This window comes from Nasonia vitripennis, chromosome 5 (assembly GCF_009193385.2).
Source record: "Nasonia vitripennis strain AsymCx chromosome 5, Nvit_psr_1.1, whole genome shotgun sequence".
Classification (NCBI taxonomy): Eukaryota; Metazoa; Arthropoda; class Insecta; order Hymenoptera; family Pteromalidae; genus Nasonia; species Nasonia vitripennis.
The window spans coordinates 24,835,973-24,852,317 of NC_045761.1; the positions used below are offsets into that span (position 1 = coordinate 24,835,973).

Consider the following 16,345-nt stretch of genomic DNA (forward strand, 5'->3'; position numbering starts at 1 on the left):
AGACGTAGTTTAAGGAGCCTCTCTTTCTCTCTCGGGAGTTTGGAGTCGTGTAATTATCATGCCGCGACTTGCTTTTGCCTCTTCCTTTGGAATTAGGTGTTGCTTTGCGCAATGGCTTATATGCTTCGTCTGATCTCTGTGGTCTTTGTTACACAGAATTCTTCGCAATGACTTTTTAAAGATATATCGTAAGCTCGGCGTAATAAGGATTCATCCTAACGAACCACCTTCTCATTAACATCTTCCTCTTCCGTGTTTCCAGATAATGGCGACGACTCGCGACTCGGAAAGTCCTCGACGCCGCCGGATAAAAGTCCCTCCCGTATTATATAAAGATGTATGGGTAAGCGAAAACAGTGGGGCTATACGAGTGACCGAACGGAAGCGTCGCCGCTTCAAATGCTAACGTAGTCTTTTGTCGTGACTTTCCCGATGCGAGGGATAACAATGACAGTCGGAGGTCGTTTTCATTGTTCGCGTTTGAGGCGAGGATGATATCGTGGGTCGTTAAAATATGAGAGCAGTTATTCTTTTTTTGCTTTGGATATTTTCAAACGATCGCCTAGACTTGCTTACTCGGCGATATAGCTGGGAGATGAAGAATATACGTGCCGGAAAAGGAGAAGTGAAAACTCGTGGGATTAGGTGAGGCGTTCGAGAGTCACGTGCCGAATTTATCACTATCGATGTTTGCATACGTGAAATCCAGGTTAATTCTCGTTGCCAGTCGCGAAATTATTCCGATACCCGAAAACTCCTTGTGGTCAGATCGTCGAAGTACCATCCATTTGAAGGCTCGAAGACCGATGCCAGAAGGTCGCGTAAAAGCTCTCTCTCTCTCTCTCTCTCTCTCTCTCTCTCTCTCTCTCTCTCTCTCTCTCTCTCTTCGCGAAAGACGGAAAGCCGCAAGCCTTAAAACCCTTTTCGCTTCGCTGGAAAAGTGCGCGTGCGGGTATACGCTCTCACGGCCCAAGGGAGAACTCTGAAATGCAGCGTCCCTCATCCATTTTACTTTACGGCCGCGGAATTGCGCTGTGTGTGGTATGGCTCTAGAAATGTACAATACGAGAAAAGGTATGGATCTTTTTTTTCTGATGCGTCGTTATTCCAGGGAGAGGAGCGTTGAGCTAACGGGATTTTGATAATTTATTTGTCTACACGACGCTTGTATACGGTATTTCTTATCTTTTGCGTCTTTCACGGGGCGATAAATATTCACGCGAAAATTTTTATTTTTCGAGCAAAAACTTTCGCGAAATATTCAAACCGCGTGAATATTCACGATTTCATATTTTCCCTCTATCTCAACTTTGTACATAAATATTACTCGCTTCGCCTACGCGTCTATACAAACGACGGCAAACTTGGAGAAAACTGCAAATCCCAACATCACAGAACGCGTTCCAATACATCCGATAAAAATCACCCATATCGTGTAATCAAATAAATTCTCCGCGCAGCGTAGCAATTCATCACACTACAAGCGATACCGGTGCCAATATACGGCTCTCGATTGTTTAATGAAAAAATTCCCCAGCATCGCGCAGAGCGATTCTAAACCGTGTAAAAAGCGCGCGGAAATCAAATCAAGCCGAATGAAATCTGCTATAAACGCAAAAAAGGTGAAGCTCTTGAAACAAGATTAAATTCTCGTGGTGCACGGCTGACACGTGGTGGCTCTTTTGCCTCGTGCGTTTTCCCAATCGAATGCATCCCTGCAATTTCGTCGATTCGTCAAGCTCCCTCGACTAATGCACCGGGGATGTAGCCTCAAAGACGCTCGAAAAGCGGGCTTCGTACTCGGGCTGATTGTCGATGCGCAAATAGGTGCCGGCCAGGGAAAAGGATTAAGCCTTCGGGGGATGAGATGAATATCGAGATGGGAATTTATTGCGATTTTTATTCAAAGAGGGAAGAGTATTTAAATTCCGAGGGAAATAAATAAAAAAAAATCGAATCATCGTCTTCGAATCTCAATTCCAGCTTAATCAAAGCAAAATCCACCACTAATCAACATTAGCCTAAACTCATTCCTATTAAGCTCGGCTCGCTCTCTTACCGCAAGCCGCGCGTCAGAAGCTCCGGCCAAATAATTTCCCTCTCTCGCCTCTCTTCTCGCGATTAAAGTGATTACTTATACCAACGAAGCAGTCGTTCCACCTGCGCTTCCTCCTCCTCGCCGCGAAACTATTTACTCCGGCGCTTGCGCTTCCGATAATAAAATCGCCGAGTTCAAGAGTAAGTATATGTATACAACTCGCGGCGAAAAGTCTCGCGGGCTAATTGAGATCGATCACGCGCCGACGCCGCGTTTTACACGCGACACAGTCTTATACTCGTATATGTTGTACTTTTGAGATTCGGCTAATTGAGTTTACTCAACGCCGCGGCTTTGTCTACCGCCGCGCGTGTATGGATAACGGGCTAAAGATAGGAGGAAAATCGATGCCACGCGGCTTATACTTTGTTTTATATGATACGCTTGAAAAAATGACGTTTCGCCGAGAGAAGCATAAAGCTCGTATTATCTCGATGAATTGAGCGTCGTCGTTCGACAAAAGACTCCGCTTTAGGAAAAAAGCATTCGTCAAGCGCGCCTATTCAAACACTCCGAGAAAAGAAGTCCTCGCTCTGATATCTTCCCGTTTCTCTTCTCTGAAAAGCGATCGTTACCACGAGACACTACTCGCGCTCACCCACTTGGCACAATCGAGGAAGTGAAATTTCCTCCTCGCGTTATCTGCTACCCCCCCCCTAGGCTCTCTTCGAGGAATTGGAACCCACGACGGCAATTTTTTCGACGCCACCTTTGAAATTGACGTTCGAGCTTCTTCTTCTTTTCGCGAGGGTGTTGAGGAATGCAAACGTTTGCCGAACGTCAATTCGAACCCGAGGACAATTTCTCACTCGCTGTGGGGATTCACTTTCGCTCGGCTGATGCGGGGAAGCGTGAGATACGTCCGAGTGCCCGCTTTTCGACGGGTTTGGATTTTTATGGGGAATCGTACATATCCGAGGCATATCAGTAAAGATGATACGCGCGTTAATTCGTATCTACGAGTACTAACGCCAGTCTTCCATTATTACGTTTGTTACAGAGCAGCAACCAGACGGACGGAGAGGAGCTGCCGGATGTCGCACTCTCGCTGCTCTCGCAGCTCCTAGTTGGTTCGCTCAAAACTTTCTCTCTCTATCTCTATATGTGTGTGTGTGTGTGCGTGTGCGTGTGTGTGTGTGTGTGTGTGTGTGTATATATATATATATATATATATATATATATACACTGCACGAACCGATGAGCGACGATCGATCCTTCGCCAAGTAGCCGCTTTGCGTAAAGTTCGCCGCGTCATCGGCGCGTAGCACAGCCTCTCGAAACTCCGATCAAAGGCAGCTTTTGTGCGTTTCGGAATAATCTCTGCGGACTTGGGCTTTTAAGTATAGTTATGTATTTTCGAGAGATATCCTTCGGACGTATAATAAAGCATGGTTATCTGGCGCGCATCGTAAAGCTGCTTTTTACTTTCCGAGTTGAGAAAAAAGTTGCTCTTTAAACGTCTGGAATTCCAGAGCGTGAGTTTCGTTCTTTCATATAATTGAAAGACTCGCGAGTCGCTCGCGCCGTGAGACTTTTCCTCTTGAAAAATTATTGTACTTTTTTAATCGTCGCCCGACTTCTTTCTAGCTCGGCTACGTCTGCTACTCGTTCGGAGTTTTTTTCTTTTTATTCGTCATCGCAAAAGTTAGGAAATAAAAATAAACAAATAAGAGGAATAAAATAAACCGCGCAGTAAAGCTTGATTAATTAACCGTCCGTACGAGCGACTAAGCGACCTTTACACGCTCGTAAAGCCCCGATATGTCAAGATCGCTTTCCCGCCGACCCTCATTTTTTCTCAAGTCAACCTATCGCGAACGGCTTAAGTGGATGCGGTCCGTCAAGCGAGACGACGTCGCCGTCTCTTTACACTGGGCGAAGGATCTCCCCCGTTCGAGTTTCGATAAACGAAGAGATGCATCGAATACCGGCTTCTTTGTGTAAACACTCGTCGATACATTCAGCGGATTTTGACGACCCATGGACGAATTTTGTTTGCAAACGCACGACTCTTTTGCATTTGTTTAAGCGGATTGCGCAGTGTCAAGCTCGGAAAATCGCTCGTTACGCTGATGGATATAATCTCTCGAAGGATTTCGAGTATTTGCGATTTGATATATAATTAAATTACGCTCAAGCGATCGTTATTCGGAAAATTTGCATTACGCGTAATCTTCTTACGCTCGTACATTTCAAGAATTCGTTATTCGCGTTAATTAATGCAATGCCAACAATTTATACTCTAAATAACACACTTGGCATCTCTTCGCGTTTCGAAATCCCTTTAAAAAAACAAGGAAACCTTCGGTACTAACATCTCCCCTCGACGAGCAGGTCTGCTACTGTTGCTGCTGATATTCCTGTCGGTGGCGGGCAATGTGCTGGTCATCGTGGCGATCTGCACCGACCGGGCGTTGCGGAGGATCGGGAACCTGTTCCTGGCCTCGTTGGCCGTTGCCGATCTCTTCGTCGGCTGCCTGGTCATGACCTTTGCCGGGGTCAACGATCTCATGGGCTACTGGCTCTTCGGCTCGGGATTCTGCGACACGTGGGTCGCCTTCGACGTAATGTGCAGTACCGCTTCGATACTCAACCTCTGCGCCATATCGTTGGATCGGTATATACACATTAAGGATCCGCTCAGGTGAGTGAATCGACGTGCGCGAGTGTTGTTGGGTTATTGGTGAAACGATAAACGTCTTTCTAGGTACGGGAGATGGGTGACGAAGAAAATTGCATGGGCGAGCATAATGACCGTCTGGCTGCTGGCGATACTCATATCCTTCTTGCCCATCAGTCTTGGACTGCACAGGCCAAACGAGCCGCCGGTGGTCCATATCGTTGGCGAAGTGGTAAGATCTTTTAGACGTTAATCTAAACTTTTTCTGCACGAAATTCCCCTCCCCTGACGTTATGAACAAAATTTTGAACCAGGATCGAAATTACCTTGGTTGCTTTAATTAAAATCTTGGCATATCGTGTACAAAAACATACAATAGCCTGTACATCGAGATTTCATTTCGTCAGCCGACAGCCGATAAAAATCCAGCGTCTCGGCTTAGCATCGAAGGATTAACGTTAAGCGTCGACGTCCCCGTCGTTACATTATTGTTTGCCAAAGCTGTGCGCTGTCTGCTCGTCGAAGTTCGAAAATCTCATCGAGGCGTAGTGGCAGCTGCTTCCATAACTTGATTTGCGAAACTCTCTGTCTCTCTCTCGAGCTTTAGCGAAAAGCCCCCGCGAAAACTTTGCCAGCTAATTACTTACTTGGCGCCCGAGAGACTTAAAAGCTTGCTTATCGTAAATGTCGTTAAGGGACCTTGCTCCCGAGCTTTTTTCGTGATGACGATGTTGTCGCTGACGTTGTCGGTTTTTTTGCGCGGAAAACTCGTTCAAAATTTGCACGACGATATTCGTTAAAAAAATCCAAATCTCTGTGATCCATAAGTGTCTCTTTGATCTCAGTGTTCACATTTTTTATCTCATCTTCTTGTGCATCTTTCAATCAATGTGCACTAGGTACATACTGCAATGCACGATTCAAGGCCCTTCAGAATAAACGCAAAGTATCACTCGCACCTCACGGTGACGAAACAGCTCATACATGACTGCCCCGATCCCAATCCTCCTCCTCCCGAACACATGCTCTCTATAGCATATATAGCGTACAAAGAATAAACTCAACAACTTACACTCACATGTGTCCGCATGAAAAATACCAAGCCCATGCAGAGCCCACATGTCTCGATGTACTTGCAGTCGTATCCGACTTGCGCGTTGGACCTGACGCCCACGTACGCCATAGTCTCGTCCTGCATATCGTTCTACGTGCCGTGCATCGTGATGCTCGGCATCTACTGCAGGCTCTACTGCTACGCGCAGAAGCACGTGAGGAGCATCAGGGCAGTGACGAAGCTGCCCGAGCCCTCGTCCCTTGCCAAGAGCTTTCGCTCGAAGAGCAAGCGCACCAAGACGCCGAAACCGCCGACCAAAGCGAAGCCTACCAGTCCCTACCACGTGTCGGACCACAAGGCCGCCATAACCGTCGGCGTCATCATGGGCGTCTTTCTCATCTGCTGGGTGCCCTTCTTCTGCGTCAACATCGTTGCCGCCTTCTGCAAGACCTGCATACCTGATCTTGCGTTTCAGGTGAGTTGGTCCTCTCGGTCACATCGGTATATATAGCTTACGTAGTGTATGTATCAGTATGGATGACGGAATTCATTCAACAGGTGATTATATTTTTGGCTTCGATATCTATAGCTAATTTTATCTAATCGAGAGTTATACGCTCCGGAAAACGTTGAAATCATATCATCGCTGATAAGATATGGGTATCAGCTAGTGTTTGGAGTTTTATTCATAAAATGTATGCCGAATTTTTCTATTTCTCCGCGGCGCATATTTAACAATGCAACTAGTTTATTGTATAATGTCAAACGGAAGATCGTTATTGCTGTTTAAGAAAATTACGAAACCACTATTTCTTTGTCGTTTTACAAATTCAGATAATCGACTGATATTTTCCAACAAAGCGTATCGAATAACGATTGAAATATATATTAAAAAAGGTATATTATATAAAAATGCAATGTCTAGCTTAGCCATACCATTACTACTTATCTGCCTTAACAAATTCAAAAATCGTATCTGATATGAAGCGGTAGAGCGATGCAAGTAGTATGAGCCGCGGCCTCCATAGCTCAGGGGTTAGAGCACTGGTCTTGTAAACCAGGGGTCGAGAGTTCAAATCTCTCTGGGGGCAATTTTTTTTCTTCGATGGTTATGTTTTTTAGAGGATGTACGTCCTGCCTACGTACAACAATAACGATTTGCAGGTTTATTTTGGTAAAAATAAACTTTTATAACACATAATGTATAGTCAATAAGAAATAAGTCTATTATACTAGGTCTATATGCAACTAAAATATATTTTATAAGATTTCAAAAGGTTTGCGATTCTATTAAGTAACTATCAATTAAAGATAGGATCAAATATAGAATCGATTCTATTTTCGAAATATATGACCTTGGTGTCACGTTACAGATCCTGACCTGGCTCGGGTACAGCAACTCGGCCTTCAACCCGATAATCTACAGCATCTTTAACACGGAGTTCCGGGAAGCATTCAAGCGCATTCTGACGAAGGGGGCGCGCGCCCGCTATAATCAACCCTCAACGAGTGAGTGTGGCGAGTTTCGTTCGGTCGTCGTAGCAAGGCGCAACGGTTCTGTCGTGGAATGCAACATCAGTCCGCGCTCCAGTGCCGATAGTTGTCAGGTCGGCACGATCGGTCAGCGGCACCGTGACACCATCGTCAGCGCCATCTAGGAATATGGATACACACGGTAGAGAGTGGGAGCTGTTTATTCTCGTGTTTTTCTTTTTTTAAGGCTCCACAAGACAATCAGTCATGACGTTTTCTTACATTTAAAATCGAGACATATCTTGTTGCGATCAGAGCGAATAAATTGTTGCTGTATTTGTTTGCAGAGAGAATTTTTAGGTTAGGGTACAGTTGATCAGCTTTTGTGTTGTTTACGTCTGTTTGGTGAACTTTGAATTACAGAAGTTGATTTTAAATACACGTGGTGACACATATGCGGCAATCGAACAAGAGCTTTTATGATTTTGAATTTACTGTAAATAAGTGATGAAGGTTTCCTACCTTACCGACGACTGTAAATCAATATTATCAAAAGTACAGTTTATTTCATATCTTTGCTGAAAGTATTATACAAGAAAGTCTTTTAGTTTTAACAAATAAAATACATATCTGAAAAATGCTTTTAAGTATTTTAACATTTAAAATACTGTTTAGTACAAGTGTTTGATGTGATTTCTCTCAACTGTACTCTAACAATGCAAAATCTAAACATGACTAAACTTTGCTTCGGAACTGTTTATTTATTGCATAAACTAAAGAAAAATAATGAAATTAATATAATTAAATTATCGAAATGCAATGCGTAACGTGTTTTATCGTAGCTTTAAAATGCGTAACATTAATTTTTGACAAGCAATTACAATCGTGATATTTGCACTGAATTCAATGTTTAACTATAGTTCTTTTACGATATTTTTAAGTCAAAAAATGATTACACTGATAGCGTATAAAGTATTTTCGAAGCAGAAATTAGTCGAACTCTTACTTTGCAAAGAGATACAAACTGTCTTAGTAGACAATTATAAATTATCTTTTGATTAGATTCATTTTCTTTACCTGCCGATTTAAGTGTTTATATTATAGAAGGTTCATTTTATAAAAACCACTCAAAGAGATTAAATGACTTTCTACTAAGAGGTATGTTTGAAAAACGGAAAAATGTTAAGAAATACAGTGTTTGAAACGATTGTAACAAACGGTTCGATTTCCCTCAGCTTCTTGTCACACCGAATAACGACTTCTGTAAAACCGGTAAAAAAAATTCGATAAGCCGAAAAAAGATAAGTAAGTATAAGATTCGTAGAAAAAGAAGTTTGATAGATAGCATATACGTGTTAGTTAATTTAAAAATAAAAAAAAATCATATCATGCACAAATACTGTTACTGTATGTACAAAACTTTATAAGAATTTGAGTTAATAATCCATCAAAGCTTAAAATATATGTATGTTAAAAATATCTTGAAACGTTTAAAATAATAACTTCTATGTATACAACTGTTATGTAAATATACAAAATTTTAAATACTTCGTTACAAGAAAATATAATTTATAGTAAGTGATCAAAGCAATCGAATCTCCCCTACATTATTTCGAGTATGTATCAACATTAAAATCAATGTTAAAATTATTCACAATATGTCTTAGCGGAGTTCTGTCAGACTTATCGAATTTTTTCACTGCGTCGTATACTATTCATTACTTTAAACTTCTTCAAATTTGATTTGGCAATGTAATGAGAATTTCTGCGTGAAGTTTGCCGGTAATCGCTGCGATGAACATTTTTTCTACTATCGAATCTTACTCTTAGATCGATTAAGTTTTAGAACGGTGTAAATAACTTTTTTACTCGCGATCGATTGTAGAAAATGTAGTTAGCTACATTATTAAGTTAACTTATTTCGGTATAGCTCGGTTGCGTTGATTCATTGATATTGATTGAAGAAAAATTTCATGAAAACTTGCACTGTATAATGTTGTGAAAGTTCTAGTCAAAACGCTCAAGACTTGTATAATATTACTCAACTATAAGCGTAATATATAAGTCGAACTTCGATGAAGTCAGAAGTGGAAAAAGTATTATAAAAATAATAAACTATAACAAGATGTCATCCATTTTTATCATTACAAAATATATTATTATAAAGGTTGAACAATTTTATCACCTTTTGCAACGAAGATACTTATTGCGTATAAACAGCTTTTATATAACCGTATCCAATTTATCAAGTATGAGAAAAACATTTTTACATTTTTGCAACGATAATAATTTTTGGATCTAGGTACAGGGTATCTAAACTTTATCCACTTCTGATAATGTCGTAATCTGTTAGATGTAAGATGATGATTTTTCGTGAAATTGTTCTTCGCTTAATGCAAACCGATCATCGGACGGTGCGACGTTGAACAGAATAACTAAGCAATTAACAGTATTTTAGAAAGGCAAAAGCAATGTGATATTCGTTTAATGAAATAATGTTGCGATTTTAAATTTTATAATTTTCTCTTTATAGGTTTAAAGCATGTTTGTGAAGTTGTATGAATAAATTTTCATTAAGATACATATGGTTTAAGAAAAAATACAAGATATTTGCACGCGATCCCGCTTAAATCAGTAAAAAAGCGCAATATTAGCAAGGCTAAAGCGAAAAAAATCATTAAGTAAAAAGCACTGTGGTAATATGGGATTGTTATGTTGTATAGAAATATACTTTTAGCCATCTGATCTGGAAATCATATGATGTAGTTCAAAACTGAAAACTACTATTATATTATTTGGATGTATAATGAAATCCAAAGGAAATTTTTAAGGATGCAATAATTTAATATCAATCAGATAACACAAAAAATCAGTAAAATATAGACATATACTGCACCTGATATAATCCATAATTAATATACTCGTGTACGTAAATTGTTGTGATATATGAGAAAAACTAACTCATTTTGGTTTTTTCTATGAAATTTTTATACTGTTATAAATTGAATGTTGATAGAGAAATATAATATTATTATTTTTAAACCCTGAGTCGAATCTATATTATTCAATATTAGTACAATGCAGAATTGTACTATAAAAATCTATCAATTATTTATTATTTTATTAAGGACTGTTCCGAAACCTGAATTATCAATATGATAGTTGTCTTTGATTTGAATTAATATTCGAAGTATTTCGAAATTCAATAACTAAAAACTTTGGTTTTCTTTACATGGACAAAAAATAGAGTAAAAATCTAGCATGCTAAAAGATATGTCGACATAGGTAATTTAAAATAGCAATACTTAGCTATGCATAAACGCTTATTTATTGGCGTCGCCAAGCGTCCTCGTTTTCCATGATTCTTGTAAATAATCATTTGTAGTTATTTTTCTATTTCACGGATTTACGAGGGTACATATACACATATAAATATTGGTTTCGTATAATTAAGCGTATGAAACAAACAGATGAGCTGGAGTGTTGCAAACATACTGCTTTTTAATGTTGGGTTTTCATTAATGAACATATAAGAACAGCGACAGTGAATACAAATAATATCCCAAAAATGTAAAGAATATATAAATAATTAACAAAGTAAGATTATGTATAAATAAATTCGACTCAATTCTGTACGCGTCACATATCCACAATCGTCGCATCCAGGAAGAATCTTCGAACAACCGTCCGAGTGCGAAAATAATAATATAAAGGCTCATACAGAACACAGTGAATAGGTAAACAATGAATTCAATACGATAGTGCTTGTGTTCTTTGACTCTATGACGTGCGTGGAGAAGGACGACTGTAGTGTGGGCGAGTTCCGACGAGCTTCCTACGAATACAAGCTAACTCTAATAAACGATCGTACACGACACCACGATGAGATCGGAGGTATTGCGTAAAAGTTCATACTCCGAGTCTATAAATTATTAGAATTTTCTTGAATCTGCTTTATTATTGATTAATAATGTTAAAACCGCAAGGTTTTGATTTCTTTTATCCGTTTTTTAAATAAATTTTCTGTTTTTTAGGTCAGAAATAAATCCTCTCGTCGATGTGTTGCGTACGACGTATTTATGTACACTAAAGATATATTCGAATGATCGTTCTCTGTAAATATTTAATATAAGACATCTGCGTGAGTTTATGAAAAAAGAATATTTTGTTTTCTTTCACTTCCCGTATCCTAAGTCTCCAGTTTCATATATTTTTAATTTATGATTATTTATTCATTTTTTTGACAAATATAAAAAGATAAATAATAACAATGTTTATAACATTATTGCGAAAATATATGCGAAATTTAAAAAATTGAATATCACATTTTTAATTTACATATTACGCCTTCAGTTTAATTTTAGGAAACAAGATCGTATTTTTATGTCCAAAATGTTCAAAATCTGCCGATGGTGGAGATTCCAAATACTTTGGTTTTGTGTCTTTCCAAAGTCTTGCATTATTCGGTACATTTAAAAAGTCTAGCAAGTTGCAACTTAACTTCGGCACTACTGGGTATAGAGCTATAGCACTAATTCTGGTAGCCTCCAATGCTAATGCAATCACTGATTTTAATTCGGTGATAGCGATTTCATTGTCGGGTTCTTTTCTAAGGACCCAAGGCTTGTGATGTTCAATCATAATATTAGCACTTCTCAGAGTAGACATCACTGCGTCTATGGCGTGATGGACGTAAAAGGATTCGTAGTGTTGTTTAGTAATTTCTCCGAGAGATTCCATGCTCTTTCTCAGTGTTTCTGCTGGTTCAGATTTAAGCTCTTTAGCATAGATCGCTGCACTTGGAATCTCACTTTTGGGGTTGACAACTTTACCCGTACATCTGCTAACTAAGTTTCCTAAAGTATCGGCTAACTCGGAATTCAAGATATTCAAAACCCTTTCTGTACTGTAATCTGTAAAAAAATTTCAATGAGAAATAACCCTCATCAAAAGCTTCTAAATACTTAAATACCAGAGAAATTCTCCAAAAAAACGTATTCTTACTTGAATCGTTATGAGGTACTGAATCTCTAAGAAGAAAGTATCGCAAGCCTTCCGTCGTAAATTGTTGAGCAGCATCAAATGGCGATACAACATTACCTCTCGATTTAGACATTTTCTCACCATCGACGGTCCAATGCGAATGACAAAATAAAGTTTTTGGAGGTTCCAATCCAGCTGCTATTAAAAATGCAGGCCAATAAATGCCGTGGAACTTTAAGATATCTTTGCCGATCACCTAAGAAGAAAAAATGAATCAATTAAACGTATATGTATACTCTCGTTTAACGTGTTATCGAAGACAAACGTACTTGTACTGTGGGTGGCCAAAATTCTTTGAACTTCTGGTCAGGATATCCCAACGCTGTTAAATAATTTACTAAAGCATCAAGCCATACGTAAATCGTTTGATTCGGATCACTTGGTGTGGGAATACCCCAAGGGGATCTATTTGCTGGTCTGGAAATGCTTAGATCTGCCATACACGATCCTTCTTCGACCCACTGTAATAAAATTTTATGGAAAGTCGAAGGTTGAACGACTTTTTCTGTATACATAAAAAAGAAACACGTTAAGCTTTCCAAAAACACTATCATGGTTAAAAATAATATATCAGGCAAATCACCATCTTTTAACCAATGTTTTAAGTCATCTTGAAATGCGCTTAGTCGAAATTTGTAATTCTCTTCTTCGGCCCATTCAACAACGTGACCAGATTCTGCAGAGACTCTGATAGTTTCACCAGATGCTGTCTTCTTCTCAATCAAGTCTTGATTCGATAAAAACGCTTCCTCAGAAACACAGTACCAGCCCGCATATTTACCCTTGTAAATATGGTTTCTTTCTTCGAGAAGCCTCTAAAAATGATTTCATGAATAACTGAAAGAAAGATGAAAATCGTTATCATACGTAGAACGTAGAGTTACCCAAAAGTTTTGAACCGTTTCTTGATGAGCGGGATCTGTAGTTCTTATAAATGTGGCGTAATCAACGTCAAAAGTATCGCACATATCTCTAAATTTCTGCGACGTGATTTTGCAGTACTGATCCGTGGGTACATTGAACGATTTTGCTGCTTGTTGAACCTTATTACCATGCTCGTCAGTTCCAGTGTTTAATACAGTTACATGACCTTGCATTGAATTAAATCTCGCAATCGAATCTGCCAAAACCGCGGTGTACAAGTGTCCGATGTGTGGAGCTGGAATTTCATTAAAATAGTTCAATTTCAGATGGTAATTAAGTATAAGTTGCATACTCTTACGCAAAATTTGACTTTAATTTTACCTGCATTGACATAAAAAATTGGCGTCGTTATGTATTTATAATCAGCTGCTGCTTGTGAATATGCTCTAACCATAATTTGTTTGTGAACAGTATTTGATCTCCATAAGTGGGATGTAACACTCCATGACAGTGGCGATTTTCGGGTTTGTCTCAAACATCTTGAGAAAACTGTAAATTTAATAAATATTATGTATAATGGTTTTATCTTTGTTTGAGAATAACATAATTTCAAATGCAAGGTATATACCTTAAAGAATTTTTAAAAATGAAAGAGGTCTTACCTAATTATTGTTAATTTTAATAATTCTTTAGCAATTAAAATATTTAACTTTTAATCAAAATAGAAAACTGTGGGTTTGTTAAGTAATTTAAGTTATTGTAGGCACTAATGAGTATCCAGAATAGAATTTATAGAACAACTTTTATTTAAAATCTATATTTACAATTCAAACTTAAGAAGTCATTTATTTAGCATTTTTCTTTGATAACAGTTCACCACTGGCACCAGCATCGAAAGAAATGGTTTCTAAGTGGGCTATTAAGTCCATGTGTTTAAATTCATCGGGCTTCTCTGTAAATGTCTGAAGCAACTTCAATCGCTGAGGATGATCAGAAGAATAATACATCTGTAGTTCATTTGCTAGACACTGGGCTTCAGTCACAGATATGGATTTGGTGTCAATTTCACCACGCATCAATACAATGCCTTTACTGTCCAATAACTCTGTGTAGTGTATCATTGTTAAACATTCTGGAGCATTTTCTTTGTGTGTCTGAAACCATATCAGAGGTGTCATGTGAACTTCTGTTCCATGGAATTGGCACATGATAAACTCATAGCCATTCTCTCTTGGTAGAGGTAGCAAGAAAGTGGGATACTTCTTGCCACGTTCAAACAACTTTTCAAATTGCTCTCTTGTCAGTACTCCAGAAATGCAATCCTTTTGCTTATGGTACTGGTGCCAAATTTCTGTGATCTCCTCCTTGCTTTTTCCTTCAATCAATTCCAATTTCATAATACTACTCAAGCTGGCTTCTTTAGTTTGTAATCCTGGTTCTGCAAGTGGCTTTGCTTGCGTTGCTTGAAACTTTCTCTCTTTGGCACGACGTTCTTGAACAGCGAGATTTTTTTTTCATAGTCAGTATCAGAGGTTTAGTGAAATATGAAATAATTTGAAAAAAAAACTAAATGACATTTTTTAAAGATATTGCCTTGCATTTAATATTATGTTAACTAAATCACTCATAATCGAATTTTTTAACTGCACTAAAATCAAAATAAACAAACATGCTAATATATTTGATAGGTTATGCACCTTTCTCTTCCTTGAGCTTGCTCTCCTTTTCCTCGATTCTCGCGAGGAACTCCTCGGGGCTGGTTTCCTGGAGTTTCGCGATCTTTTGGGCATACTTGTCGAAGTACGGATTCCTTTGGAGATCTTCGAGGACCTTCTCCATTCTCGGCCGGCTCGCCATGATGGATCGTTTTGAGGTTAGAGTAACAAGGTCCCCCGTTTTCCTGACGGTGTCCAGGAGCGTGATGACTCTATTACCACTTCGAAGTAACGATGCTGCCATTGACGACTAAAAACACTTCGTGTAATCACGAATCAAACTTGTTTATTAAGATTTATTGATGTTTTTTTGGAAGACTCCTACATCGTCTGCCTGTAGGACTCCATGTTGGATTGCGGAGAAAAATCGTCTGCGAGAGTTTGATAAGTATATATAGATATATGTGTACAGCTGTAGACTTGTGCTTTAACCTTGTTTATTTGATTTTAGATTTTCCCAAATGTTATGTGTTTTGTCGTCTGCTATGGGCATTTTAACGATGTAGCGGTAGTAAGGTTGAATATCATGTTGTAATTTTTCTTAAAATGTAAGGGCATTAAATATCGTAGATTTGAAAAGTCGTTCTTACCAAACTTCATAAGATATATAAAGTAGCACACGAGTTCCGGTTGGCATGATACAGGCAGTGCCGTATCTAAACTCATGCTACCTATATTTTTACTAAACTTTACGAATATCGGTCCAATTTGCATCAAATTTACATTAGATAGATTAGTATGTTACAAACAAGGTCACGCATATCTGGTATTGATATTCCATAGTAAAACTATTTCGGTATATCGCAACGACCATTGACATTTTGGAAAGACGCATGTGCCACTTTGACATTCTGGTTACTACAGTTCTGGGAAATCTCGTAATAGCGCATAACCAATACGTAAATCAGAGATCGGTTCAGATATTCAACAAATTATTGAAAAGTCTGCGTAAAGAACAGTTGTTTAAAGCGCTGCAGTATACATACCAATGAGATAAGACGAGAGCTTGCAGTAATTCCAGTCAATTAAGTAAAGCGATCAAATCGTAATAAAGTGCAATTTTTTATGGATCATCGAGAAGAAAATATTTTTTTAAATCTTCTTAGAATTACATAGAACGCAGTTACGCAAAATATTCCCGCGGAAAATTCAAACTAGTTGCAGATGTCAGCACGATCGCACGATCAGAGTTGACCCAAGTAGTCTCCGTGACGTACCGTTTCCGCAACGTAAAGCAACTTTGCGAGAGCGACAAAGAAGGCGAAGGCGAACCTGCGCACTGGCGCAGGGATAACGAAAAAAAAGAGAGCCCATATAGTAGAGCAGCAGCGAGTACCTCGCGGTCAAGCTCTCCTTCTCTCTTTCTCTCTCTCACTCTCTATACTCGGAATCGACGAGCTAAAGCATAGCACATAGAGGAGAGGGGAGAGAGAAAAATGTCGCTAGGTACCGTTGCGCGCACCGAGGAAACCCCATAA

At 38.9% G+C, this 16,345-nt stretch overlaps 2 protein-coding genes and 1 non-coding gene across 9 annotated transcripts in view; 2 read left to right on the top strand and 1 right to left on the bottom strand.

Annotated features, from left to right (window-relative positions):
* The window catches only part of LOC100122833 (dopamine receptor 1), a 151,137-nt gene extending 139,731 nt beyond the window's left edge, over window positions 1-11,406 (top strand). For 4 of the 6 annotated variants that reach the window (XM_008208910.4, XM_016985861.2, XM_032600673.1 and 1 more), the window contains 5 exons: window positions 3,099-3,168; window positions 4,433-4,742; window positions 4,806-4,950; window positions 5,822-6,247; window positions 7,146-11,406. In XM_008208910.4, the coding sequence (XP_008207132.1) occupies window positions 3,099-3,168; window positions 4,433-4,742; window positions 4,806-4,950; window positions 5,822-6,247; window positions 7,146-7,430 (1,236 nt within the window). In that variant the 3' untranslated portion in view covers window positions 7,431-11,406. The remainder of the gene's footprint in view (window positions 1-3,098; window positions 3,169-4,432; window positions 4,743-4,805; window positions 4,951-5,821; window positions 6,248-7,145) is intronic. The other 2 variants (XM_031931150.2, XM_031931149.2) reach the window with 2 other exon arrangements.
* Window positions 6,791-6,863, top strand: TRNAT-UGU. Its single transcript has one exon. It is a non-coding gene; the product is annotated as a tRNA-Thr (tRNA).
* LOC100122820 (methionine--tRNA ligase, mitochondrial) lies at window positions 10,722-15,720 on the bottom strand. Of its 2 annotated transcripts, none has more exons than XM_031931147.1 (7): window positions 14,850-15,720; window positions 13,534-13,701; window positions 13,173-13,447; window positions 12,872-13,103; window positions 12,558-12,793; window positions 12,250-12,484; window positions 10,722-12,158 (listed from the first exon to the last, which is right to left on the bottom strand). In XM_031931147.1, the coding sequence occupies exons 1-7, from the start codon at window positions 15,109-15,111 to the stop codon at window positions 11,587-11,589; spliced, it is 1,980 nt and encodes a 659-aa protein (XP_031787007.1). In that variant the 5' UTR covers window positions 15,112-15,720; the 3' UTR covers window positions 10,722-11,586. The 2 variants fall into 2 exon arrangements, with proteins under 2 accessions (XP_031787007.1, XP_031787008.1); XM_031931148.2 differs by lacking the exon at window positions 14,850-15,720 and adding an exon at window positions 13,815-14,644.
* Window positions 15,721-16,345: the final 625 nt, after the last annotated feature.

Bases quoted from the DNA above. Each gene is read 5' to 3' on its own strand.
- LOC100122820 (XM_031931147.1), bottom strand. From the start codon at position 15,111: ATGGCAGCATCGTTACTTCGAAGTGGTAATAGAGTCATCACGCTCCTG. The intron at 13,104-13,172 runs GTAACTCTACGT...AATCATTTTTAG, and splicing joins AAACGGTTCAAAACTTTTGG to AGGCTTCTCGAAGAAAGAAA. The intron at 12,159-12,249 runs GTAAGAATACGT...ATTTTTTTACAG, and splicing joins AGTACCTCATAACGATTCAA to ATTACAGTACAGAAAGGGTT.